The following is a 12497-nucleotide window of genomic DNA, read 5'->3' as shown; positions in this document are numbered from 1 at the left end:
GGTGTGCCCTGTACCAGTGAGCCTGCAGGGGATGGTGCCCTGTACCAGTGAGCCTGCAGGATGATGGTACCCTGTACCAGTGAGCCTGCAGGGTGATGGTACCTTGTACTAGTGAGCCTGCAGGGGATGGTGTGCCCTGTACCAGTGAGCCTGCAGGGGATGAAATTGGAACTGGGCAGCCAGCAGCACCTAGCTGGTGGGCAGGAAAGATGCTCCCTGACTCTGCTGCCTTACTAAGTTTGTTTAGTTAACATTCAAGGAAACTATTCCAGCAACAATTGTCTTGGGATTCTAAAGTCATTCAGGCCTACCTTAAATGATACCTAAACCAGAGTTCACCCTCTAAACCTGCTTGCTACATTCTGCCACCCAGGATAGTAGCTGTATCCCAGGCCTGGAATGAGCTATTTCTTTCAGATTTTGATCAGATTTTGTTTTGTTTTACTTTGTTGTGGTGATGGGAATCAAACTCAGGGCCTTGCATATGCTAAGCAAGCACTCTATCACTGAATCACTACCACTGAACCATCCTACCCCACCACAGTGGCTTGATCCAATATTTGAACCATGGCTGTCTTGAAGTTTTATGGAAGCTAGGCATGGGGGTGAATACCTTTAATCTCAACACTTGAGACAAAGGTAGGCCAGATTGCTCTGCATACTGAGTTCCAGGACAGGATCCTGGAGAGATCCTGTCTCAAAATTTTGAGAAAAACAAAGTACCTCAAAACTTATGGGTTAGCAAATGCTGTATTTACTTAGTCACAAATTTTACCTCTTTGAAGAATATTTGCATTCCTTTTCATTGTACACACACACACACACACACACACACACACACACACACACACATATGGTTTTGGTTTTGTTTTGTTTTGTTTTGTTTTTCTAGACAGGGTTTCTCTGTGTAGCCCTGGCTGTCCTAGAACTCACTCTGTAGACCAGGCTGGCCTCGAACTCAGAAATCCACCTGCCTCTGCCTCCCAAGTGCTGGGATTAATGGCATGCGCCACCACTGCCAGTCATCATCGGTATATTTTAAGTTTGGGGTATGTGTCATTCCTCAGGCACTATCCACCTTGTACTTTGTCACAGGGTCTCTCATTGGCCTGGGACTGGACAGGTAAGTCTAGACTAGCTGGGTGCGGAGCCCCAGGGTCTGATGGCCTCTGTCCCCAGCACTGGGGCTACCCAGCCTCGAGGGTTTCCAGTAATCAAACTCAGGTCCTCATGCTTCCCAGGAAAGAGTTGTTGCCACACTTTAAGTTTTGTTGGGGGGGTAGTAGGGGGAGTCAGAGGACAACCTGCCACCAGTTCTCTTCCACTATGAGGGTGCTGGTGGTTAAGCTTAGGTCTTAGACTCGGGATCCAGCACCTGCACCTGCTTAACCTTCCTCCTGCCACTTAGCTTTTTGTCTTTTTAAAAACTATTACTATTTAACAGTTAGAGATTAAATATAACTAATAACTAGTTTCCAACAAGGCCTACTATCTTCACTAGATGGAAAAATACTTTAAATCTAGTTATGGGGAAAACCTCATGCCTTCAGGCTTTTCATTTGTCTTACATCCCCGGGTCCTGTTATCATCTGGGTGGGTAACCCTTTTGGGGAGTCTTGGACTACAGGGAGCAAAGGAGGGAGAGAGAGGACAGAGATTAATTGGTGCCTGGTCCTGGAGACAGCTGGAAACTGAAGGCTAACCACTGCTCCTACCAGGGGGCCCTACACGCTGGTAAGAGTATTGCTGAAGCTCATATGCATTGTCAGAATCCACACACACAGTTATAAACAGTGTCCAAAGAACAATCACCATGCACGTACAGCTCAATATCCTTAGTGCTGTCACCATATTAGGATTTCCTTGATGTGAAAAACTCAGCTTACATTTGTACTAAGATTTTTTTTTTGCTTTTCGAGACAGGGTTTCTCTGTGTAGCCCTGGCTGTCCTGGAACTCACTCTGTAAACCAGGCTGGCCTCGAACTCAAAAATCCACCTGCCTCTGCCTCCCAAGTGCTGGGACTAAAGGCGTGCGCCACCACCACCTGGCTGTAGTAAGATTTAAAAGAATGAATTCACCTGAAATATATCATGGACATGATTTTGAAATACTGCATTTGCTAAGCCAGTTCTCCTGCATTAAGGTTGATGATCATTTCTTACATAGTTAATACATCTATACATTGTATATGAAATTGAGGGCTCTTGCCTCAAAGCTGGCACACCAGGTTCTTCCTTTATTTGTGCTCTAGTGTGGTTAATTGGTTCTTTATTTTTTGTTGTTGTTTGATTTTTTTCAGACATGGTTTCTCTGTGTAACAGCCATGGCTGCTCTGAAACTCACCCTGTAGATCAGGCTTGCTTTGAATGCATAGAGATCTGCGGGCTTCTGCTTCCCAAGTGCTGGGAATAAAAGTGTGTACCACCTTGACAACTCCTTGGCTCTTTTTAAGTTCAAGAGTGGAGGAGCTGGCATGCTGCACAGGCCTGAGGATCTGAGTTCAAATATTCAACATCCACATAAAATTCCAGCTCACTGGCCAGCCAATCTAGTCATATTAATTAGCTCTAAATTCACTGAAAGACTTTTGTCTCAATAAGTAAGGTGGGAAGCAATTAGAGTTGACACACACAGAGACAGCATGACAGAACATGTTTGAAATGTATAGGAAAATACTTCATATATGAAAGGACTGACACATAGCTATCCTTTAATATCTCTCTACAGAAAGTCTTTGTCATGCCAAACATGGATGATGTTTATATACCTATAATGCACTCGGCCATGGACCCTCGCTCCACTTCCTGCCTCTTGAAAGAGCCACCTGTGGAGGCCTCTGACCAGCTGTGATTGGTGAAGACAGGACATTCCCAGTATTAGGAGACCTAGCTCAAGGTGTGGGATTTGTGGCTGCCATCTGTTCTGTGGGGGTGGCCTTTACTGGTGCCACAGCCACTGTCTCTTAAAGGACTGCTTCTGCCCTCTGCCTGCTGGCCCATTCCAATGAGGTGTCATTCCTTGTATCTGGTTTGTCTGTTGCAAAGCTTTGACTGGCAAAGGAGACTTGAAGAACTGTCATGGTAGAGCTGGAGTTACAGGTGACTCACACCATGGCTTTTCTTTTTTAAAGTCTACCAGGTTTTATGACAGCAAATGAACACATTCAGAGCAAAGCTGTACAACTGGAAGGCCTCCCCTTGCCTTTTGACTCCTCCAAAGCTTTTCCTCAGGCAGCTGGTTCACAATGGAACATTTTTCCACTCTACACTTTGTACGCATGACTTCCGCCCTCTCCACACGTGGAGAGTGTCACTGTGGTAACCTGTGTGGAGTATGGTTTTGTGAGCCATTTAATTGGTGATAAAATTGGCATAGCAACTTTTTTCATATTAAATTGTGCATTTTGGAAGCAAGTAGCCATAGAACATAAACACCCACACTTTCACTGGGGGCGGGAACAGCGGGCTTCATGTGAACATCAGGCAAAGCCATGAGATCAAACCATCCCAAAGATGTACAATCACCTTGCTTTCCAACTAATCCTGATTTTTTCTAGAGACATGAGCGTCTGTGACAATGTCAAAACACTGCACACAATGACTGATTGTCCCTCCCTGGTACTGATGGGGCGGGGCAGAAAAGCGGGAGCCCATGTTCTGGTTTTTCTGTATGCTGTAGGATTGTTTATCTAACCTGTTTGGGAGGTTTGTGGGCAATCCCCTTCTCTGATGGCCAAATGGACTTCCCTTTCTCTGCTCAGTGGCAAGCACTACATCTACACATGCACTTGTGACCTTTCTTTAATGTTGCCAACTTAAGTTTGTGCATTTGTGTCAGAATGTTTAGTTTACAAATTTGGGGCCTCTAATTGTATAATTTGCTTTGAGAAGACCTACTAGTTTTTTTGTTTAAAGCTGCATCCAATGTCAAAATTACCTTGGGTAACTTCTGATAATATCTGTGGACAAAGCTTTTTTTTTCTTAAACAGCACCTTGCTTGAAGATGACTTTTAAGAAATTAATATATTGAAAACTTATTTGAGCCTTTATTTTAATCATCCCATTAAAACATGACAAATTATTTGACCATTCCAGTCAGTGTACTGCTTTAATTTCTCTCACTTGCCCGTCAAGAGTCCACGTCTTGTTCACTGGTCTTTCTCTGCAGTAAGGCAAGACTAGATATTGGCACAGAGATTGCACCCTGCAGAGCTTAAAATATGGGAACTTACAATGGCTTGCATTGTTTCACAAAATAAATCTCATGTCAAACACCAGACAAGCATGTTTTTTTTTTTTAGAGAAGCCCACTGGACCTGTTCACTGAGACTCTCACCAGGCTAGCTTTAGCCACCCTTGCTAGCCTCCAGCAATGTTGAGGCGGGAACGCTCTACCCCACCCAGAGCTGCAGGCCCAACCTCTGGCCTATCCGAAGCACTCTGACCCTAGTGTCCTTCTACTCCCCTAGGAGACTTAACTACCAGCTCCCACTTTAAGGCTTCAGTCGCCCCAACCCCCGTGTGCTATAGTCATCCATACATTTCCAGGGTTTACAAATTCGGGGCCGATTCCGTAGGCCGACATCTCCAGTACTTCCCACACTCGGGTTAGGACAAAGGATAGGACCTATTTGAGCAAGGGTCACTCGGGCCTAGATTACTCTCAAACCTAGGCCTAAGCATACCATCTGCCCTGTACTTCCAAAGAGTCGCGTAGTAGGCTGGTCTGAGCCTGTAGCTAGCGGTTAAAAGGGCCGCCGGCGAAGGGCAGGCGGCCCCAGTTATGCGCCAGCAATGTGCTATGGCGCCGCAGCTTAACCCCCGGCACCACGAGAAGGTGCGCCGGGGGCTCAAAGGCAGCGCGTCGGCGACAGTGACAGACACACAGACACCAGCGGTGTTGTTCAAACACTTTATTCAGAGGCTTGGAGAGGGAAGGCTGTGGAAGTCCACGCTGTCTACTGTCCTGCGCAGGGTAGACCTGAAAAAGAAGCGAAGGATGAGGGTACGAAGTCGGCTGGGCCCGCCACCTCCCGCAGCTGGCGCAGTCGGCTCAGACTCCGATTCGCATCACCCGGATCAGCAGTCTAACGCGTGCTTTGTATGGAGTGTCATCATCGCCGGCCCCCCAGCACAACACAAATGGTGCGGACTCTCTGCCCACTCAAACACATTACCTTACCGATCTCCCAGTCGCTAAGAGGCCGGGCCGGGAGCGTGGCCTTAACTTAAAGAAAGCGTCCGGAAGTTGTTGGGCGGGCTTCAGCCATACTGACGAGTAGGAAACCAGTTTTCTTGTCACGTGCACGTGAGCGACGGGCTCATTCGTCGAGCTTTCTGAGTCCTCCACGGTGTAGGTGGGTCCGCCAACCATAGAGCTGGGACGCACCTGTGAGTTGCGAGCTTCTCGCTTTTTCCGGGGCGTGGGGGGGATCCCCCTATACTCAAGATGGGGACGATTATCGGGTCCCTTAGCAGTAAGCAGAACCAGACAAATAAAAACGTGACGCATGTGAAACATTCTGTCCCAGCAGCCCGATTGAGGGTGGGGAAATGAACCCAAGTGCCTCTTTGGTTCAAAGGATCCGCAGCGGTAGGAGCATAGACTATATATGTGAACGAATCCTGATTTGGTGACGAGGACCTTTCTGGTTCTCAGTTTGAGATTATCCGTCCTCGGCCTGGCTTCATGACTCATCTGTATTTCCAACACTTGAAAGGCTTAAACGCCGAGTTTAAGATCTTTATTCTGTATATCGTGTGCGTGGTTGGAAGGGTGTGTCTTGTAAGCTGGTGAGGATGCAGAGCTTTGCACCCAGTTGTGTTTGGGAATAGAATGAGCTAACCATTTTTGGAAAAGCAGTTGAACAACTAACTTCTTGTAAAAATCTGCTTGCCAGGTGACCTATTAATACCTGGGAATTTACTCAAGGGAAATTAAGACCTGTGCACATATAAAACCTCATGCATAACTGTAAATAGCACATTATTTAAAAGCAGTACGCCACAACTGAGAACATGCAAAGGCTCTTTAATGGGCAAATACAAGAAAAAAATTTGTTGTCTATGCAACCAAATGCTATTTGACAAAATACAGTAATCTTTTTGTTTGTTTGTTTTGTTTTTGTTTTTTTTTTGTTTGTTTGTTTTGTTTTTTTGAGACAGGGTTTCTCTGTGTAGCCCTGGCTGTCCTGGAACTCACTCTGCAGGCTGGCCTCGAACTCAGAAATTCGCCTGCCTCTGCCTCCCAAGTGCTGGGATTAAAGGTGTGTGCCACCACACCTGCCTTAGTTTGTCTTCCTTCCTTCCTTCCTTCCTTCCTTCCTTCCTTCCTTTCTTCCTTCCTTCCTTCCTTTCTTTCTTTTTTTAAAGATTTGTTTATTTATTTTATGTGATACACAGTTGCTCTCTTCAGACACACCACAAGAGGGCATACAGTGGAAGAGAACTGTGCTAAGTGGCCCTCTGACTTCCAGGTGGTGTGCCATGCCTCCCTGCTCACACCCACTGAGGATGGACAGCATGCATCTGCACAGTTCTTAAACTCTATTGGGCGGTGGTGGCACACACCTTTAATCCCAGCACTTGGGAGGCAGAGGCAGGTGGATTTCTGAGTTCGAGGCCAGCCTGGTCTACAGAGTGAGTTCCAGGTCAGCCAGGCCTACACAGAGAAACCCTGTCTCGAAAAAGAGAAAAGATCTTGTTCTATTCAACATCTATTTTGATTGCCAAGTAGTATTCCATATACCTCTTTTTTACTTGTTTTTATTTGTGTGGGAGGGAGTGGTATATCAAAGAGGGAGAGTGTACAAGGTCATGCTGTAGCACACAGATAAAGAGAACCATTTCAGATGCCATTATCTTCTTTGAGACAAGGTCTCTCTTTTCTTTTTTCTTTTGGTTTTAAGGAGATTATTGTCATGGCAGGAAGGGGAGCTAAGAGGGTAGTAGAGGCAGAGAGAAGAGTAGAGAAGTAGAGGCTGGCTGTGGTCACTTGGGGGGCGGGAAGGGAATTCGGAGAGTGGGGAGCAAGAGAATAAGAGCAAGGTCTCTCTCTCTCTTTCTCTCTCTCTCTCTCTCTCTCTCTCTCTCTCTCTCTCTCTCTCTCTCTCTCTCTCTGTGTGTGTATTTCTTTCTTTCTTTCTTTTTTTTGATTTTTCGAGACAGGGTTTCTCTGTGTAACCCTGGCTGTCCTGGAACTCACTCTGTAGACCAGACTGGCCTCGAACTCAGAAATCCACCTGCCTCTGCCTCCCAAGTGCTGGGACTAAAGGCGTGCGCCACCACTACCCAGCTAGGTTTAATTCCTTTTAAAAAGACATTATTTGTTCTATGCGTGTGTGTGTGTGTGTGTGTGTGTGTGTGTGTGTGTGTGTGTGTGTGTGTGTGTGTGTGTGTGTGTGTGTGTGTGTGTGTGTGTGTGTGTGTGTGTATGTGTGTGTTGAGGGGGAGGTGCCACATGTGTGTGGATGCCTACAGTTTCACAGGAAGGAAAAGAGCAAGAAGTCTGGAGGGAAGCTGGGAAATGACCATGTCCAAGGAGGATGTGTTCGAGAAATTTTGATCAGCTGGGAATGAAACAATAGCCCAGGGGGAAAGAGGATGAAATCAGACCTCCTTGGAGATTTTGCTAGAGGAAGGACTCTTGTGAGCTGTCTAAGAGAAGTTTCCAAAGAGTTCTGTGGTATTAGGCCACACAGGGGATCAGGAGAACTGGGCAGCGATGGCATGGGGTTGTCTTGTGAGGACGGTCATATCCATACTGGTGCTGGGTTGGACCTGAGGTCACTAGTAAATTCTAATGCCCCGCCATGGCACAGCCCTGGAGCAAGAGAGCAAATAACCGGTTAGGATTAGTCTGAGCTACCCCTAGAGGAAGAAGCCGGGGTTAGCTGACGTCCTCAGCCAGCTGGTAGCTACCTTTTTATGTTCTAACTCCAAGAGGAGGTGGGACAGCCTTCGCCTAGGAACAGCTACAAGTTTATACAAACACGTGCTGACTGTGAGCCTTGTCTGAAACCATAGGTGAAGGCATCAGATTCCATTACAGATGGTTGCAAGCCACCGTGTGGTTGCTGGGAATTCAACTCAGGACCTCCGGAGCAGCAGTCAGTGCTCTTAACCGCTGAGCCATCTCTCCAGCCCATTTGGTTGTTTTGGAAGTAGAGTTTCATAGCCCAAACTGGCCTCTGTCTTGCAGTGCAGTTGAGGGTAGCCAGGAATCTTGCCCTTGCCGTCCCCATCTGGGAGCTCTAACTGGTTTTGCCTCTTCCTGGTTATGTTACTTACTGGGCTTTTTGCCTTTCTAGATTTTAGTGTCTCTTCTGGTTTTGTTCTGTGGCCTCGAATTTATCTATGTAGTCAAGGTTGGTCTCAGACTCCCAGCCTCGGCTACTCCAATGTTGGGAATACAAGCATGCACCACTCTGCCCATGCTTAATGCATCCTCCACAAAATGCGTCTAATTAATACCTAACTGATAGAACTGTTGCACAAGATGACCCTAACGGCAGCTGTTTGCACATTTCCAAACAAGGGCAAACAACAAGGAGTAGCAGTGTGCGTGACACATCAGAACCTTTGTGCCCCAGATAGCTCAGTGAGAGAGCATTTGCCTGCCATACTTAGCTTGGGAACCGATCCCCAACACAGAAGAAAGAAGGGGTGGGAGGAGGGAAAGGGGAGGGGATGAGCAGGAGGGAGAGCAAGCATTTGTAGTTTAACAAGGCACATACAGTAATGATAGTATGGATGCTGGGTGTCACCTTGTGGCAACAGAAGTGCCCGAGAACAAGAGTCATAACCTATCTTCTTCATTCCTCTTCTCTCATAAGATGAGCCGACAGATGAAACTACACCCAGTAACAGCGGCTTTTGAGTTTTTCTTAAACCTTACATTAGAAAGGGCTTACTGTTCGTTCGTTTGTTTGGTTGGTTGGTTGGTTTTTTGAGACAGGATTTCTCTGTGTAGCCCTGGCTGTCCTGGAACTCACTCTGTAGACCAGGCTGGCCTCAAACTCAAAAATCCGCCTGCCTCTGCCTCCCAAGTGCTAGGACCAAAGGCGTGCGCCACCACTACCTGGCTTACATTTGTTTTCTTACATCATTTTATTTCTTACATCATTTATCATTTGTGCACTTTCAGAAATGGCCTCCCTTTTGCAAGTTTTTTTCAAAAAGTAGCCTTTTCAGAACGGTTGATAAGATGGTTCAGCTAGTGAGGGTGGTTGCAGCATTGCCTCTGGACTTGAGCTGGATCCCTGAGACCCACATAGTGGGTGAAGAGAAGCAGCTTCTCCAAGTTGTCTTCTGAACTACACACACACACACACACACACACACAAGAAGTAAATGTAGTTTTAAAAAATGTAAGTGGCTGTGCAAGTCAACTTGCCAATCATAAATTCAAAATTTTAAGTTGTAAATGAGATTTAAAACCTCCAAGTCGCTGGGCGATGGTGGCTCAAGCCTTTGAGTTTGAAGCCAGCCTGGTCTACAGAGTGGGTTCCAGGACAGCCAAGGCTACACAGAGAAACCCTGTCTTGAAAAACAAAACCAACCAATCAACCAACCAAACAAACAAAACAGGTGCCTGGAGAGATGGCTCAGAGTTTAAGAGCACTGGCTGCTCTTTCAGAGTATTTGGGTTCTATTTCCAGCAACCACATGGCAGTTCACAACTGTCTGTAACTCTAGTTCCAGGGGATCTAACACCTCACACAGACGTACATTCACGCAAACTGCCAATTCAGGCAAAATGCCAATGCACATGAAATAAAAAGAAAATAGAACAACTAAACAAAAAAAGCCTACAGGTCTAGGTCATAACGTCCACTAGATGGCGCCATTTCTAAAGCAAACACTAAGGACTCCCTCCCCGCCTGTGCATTTGAACTTTGGCTATCTGCAGCTGGCTTGGTCTCAGCTGCCTCCAGGCACCTGTGGGAAGTGTAAAATACACAGATTTCTAGACTCTGCTCTACATAGTGTGAATCAGGAGGAAAAGAAGCTCGAGAGGTATTAGAAATAAGTTTGTTTTGTTTTTTGTTTTTCATTTTTAGAAGCTCTTTTTAAGAAAAACGAAAAAATAAGATTTGGTTAATTTACTTCCTCTCACCTCTGCAGCCATGCCTAATTCTTCTGTCAGTCTTTTTTGAATCTAATGTATGCATATATGAATGTGTGTGTCTGTGTGTCTCTCTGTGTGATGTATTTTTATGTAGCAGCTTTTTATATTAAGCCTATAACCTTGACCTTTACTTTTTTTTATTATTATGTTTATTTGTGTGTACATGTACTTGGGTGGGCATGCATGTCATGTGGAGTGTACATATGGAGCTCAGAGAACAACTTTGGGAATCAGTTTTTTCTTCACATCATACGGATTCTGGGGATTGAACTCAGGAGGTCAGGTTTGACAGCAGGTAGACACCTTTACCTGCTGGGCCGTCTCATCCTGACCTTTTAAAAAGGGAATTATTTAATGAGACTCCAGAAAGATGAATTACTGTCTATTTCAGAGAAGCCCTGGCATATTTTGGTTTTTATATTTATCAGTGATGCCAGCTTTTGCTTTAACAGAAGTAAGAAGATGTTTCATTTTCTGCATGTGACCGTGGAGCAAGATTCCAGTCACTCGACCATAAGTAAAACGCCAGCGCCCTTTAGTCTGAGACGCCAGTCAAGGGGCGAGTGCACGAGCGTGTAGGCTGGTTACTCCTAAGAACAACTTGGTGGGACAGGGGAAATTCTAAGAACATGGAGCAGGATTAAAGCCAAGGGTTTCCGTCAGCTCCCTGCAAGGCAAATAGCCCTGCCTGGCTTCGTGCTCCTTGAATGGCTTCTATTTGTTTCAGGATAATTTGTTTAAAACTGATTTATGAGTCAGATTGAGGTCACCCTTCCTTTTGTGCTCCATCTGCTACCTTTACAGGGTCACTGTGACATTTGAAATTGTCAGAGAGTCCCAGCCCAGCAAGTTCCCCTCTTAGACCTTTTTTACATTTTGCATTTTGAGGTAGTATTTCTTGTAGCCGAGGCTGGCCTTAACTCACTATGGAGCTGAAGTTGCCTTGAACTACTAACCCTCTCGTGCCTCTCCCTCCTAGAAGCTGGTATAACATGCTCTTCCATCATCCCCAGGCCCACCCCCAGATTTATTGTGTTGGAGAAAATATGCAAGAAGAATTTTATTTATTTTTAATTTATATGCATGCCTGTGTGTCTATGGGTATAGATGTCCTCCCCCACCCCCCAGAGCCCAGGGGTGTTAGATGTTCCTGGAGTCACCTGATGTGGGTGATGGGACTTAAATTTGGGTCCTCTGGGAAAACAGTGCAGATGCTTAAGAGCTAAACTATCTCTCCAGTCCCAAAGCAGTTTTTCCAATCAAATTAAAAAAAAAAAAAACTTAAAAGTTTATTCCTGTGTGACATGTGAGTATGAGTGTGGGTTTGCATATGTTACAATATATATGAGAGGTCAGAGGTCAACTTCCAGGCGATTGTGTTCTCCTTTCACTCCAGTCTTTTTTCACTTCCAGTCTCCTCATAGGAGGACTGAACTCAGGTTTGCCTATCACATGTTGTCATCTGCTGAGTGTGAGTCATGTCACTGGCTCCAGGCTCCTTTATTTGAAAACCCAAGCACATGGACTTACAGGTCCTGTTGTCAGCTTGCATCACTGGCGAGCTCCATGACTCCTCGGGGCCGCCATGTTCAGGAATGTCAGAGCTTCTAGTCCTCCACATTCTCTCTGCAAATCCCAAACTTATTTGCCTTGAGACTTGTGGGTAACACTTCAGAATGTGTCTGCTGCGTTCACAAGCTGGTGTTGGCTCCTGCAGCATGGCGAGAGGTGCTCCAGGTTGTGGGGGAAGAGGTGGGATTAGGATTGGTCTTCCTGGGGGTAGTTCTGTCTGTTACAGTTGGATAGAGTTGCCCCTAAACACACACAGACTGGGCCCTTAGCCCATCCCACCCCAATTCCTAGTTTTTTGCTGGTTTTTTTTTTTTTTTTTTTTTGGATAACTTTTCCTCTTCAAAACCCTGAAAATTCCCACAGGCTGTCAAAGGAGCAAGCCAGAGGAAACAGAGATATTTCCTGTTCTCCCTGTCCCATGGCCCCACACAAACCCGGGCTGGCTTCAAACTCACTAGGTAGCCAAGGATTACTTAGAACTTCTGATCCTGTCTACACCCCAGGGTGCTGGGATTTCAGGTGTGGGACAGCACATCCCAGTTTTAGGAGGGTTGGAGATTCAGCCCAGCACCTCACACAGGCTATGCAAGTGCTCTAGCAACGGAGCTACACTCCCAGCCACTCCCTTTGTCTACTAGAACAGTAAGCTACTTTTTCCTTGAGCGCTGAATGTTTTGTCTTTCCTATTTTAAACAAATTCTCCCTCTTCCAACTCAGTGGAGGGCAGCTTGGGACCCAGTGACCAAACAACTTGTTGGGCTCATTAATTCTGATTAATAACCCACAACCCTTAA

At 46.0% G+C, this 12497-nt stretch overlaps 1 protein-coding gene and 2 non-coding genes across 6 annotated transcripts in view; 1 reads left to right on the top strand and 2 right to left on the bottom strand.

Annotated features, from left to right (window-relative positions):
- Tex2 (testis expressed 2) overlaps positions 1-4277 on the top strand; it is a 115194-nt gene extending 110917 nt beyond the window's left edge. For all 4 annotated transcript variants that reach the window (XM_031350668.1, XM_031350665.1, XM_031350667.1 and 1 more), the window contains one exon: positions 2730-4277. In XM_031350668.1, the coding sequence (XP_031206528.1) occupies positions 2730-2852 (123 nt within the window). In that variant the 3' untranslated portion in view covers positions 2853-4277. The remainder of the gene's footprint in view (positions 1-2729) is intronic.
- Positions 4278-4732: 455 nt separating this feature from the next.
- LOC116079467 lies at positions 4733-4865 on the bottom strand. Its single transcript, XR_004114013.1, has one exon. It is a non-coding gene; the product is annotated as a small nucleolar RNA SNORA76 (small nucleolar RNA).
- Positions 4866-5053: 188 nt separating this feature from the next.
- On the bottom strand, positions 5054-5123 carry LOC116079414. The gene has a single exon (XR_004113967.1). It is a non-coding gene; the product is annotated as a small nucleolar RNA SNORD104 (small nucleolar RNA).
- Between the last annotated feature and the right edge of the window lie 7374 nt (positions 5124-12497).

The sequence above is a fragment of the Mastomys coucha genome, unplaced genomic scaffold (assembly GCF_008632895.1).
Source record: "Mastomys coucha isolate ucsf_1 unplaced genomic scaffold, UCSF_Mcou_1 pScaffold5, whole genome shotgun sequence".
Classification (NCBI taxonomy): Eukaryota; Metazoa; Chordata; class Mammalia; order Rodentia; family Muridae; genus Mastomys; species Mastomys coucha.
This window is presented reverse-complemented; position numbering and strand designations above follow the sequence as displayed.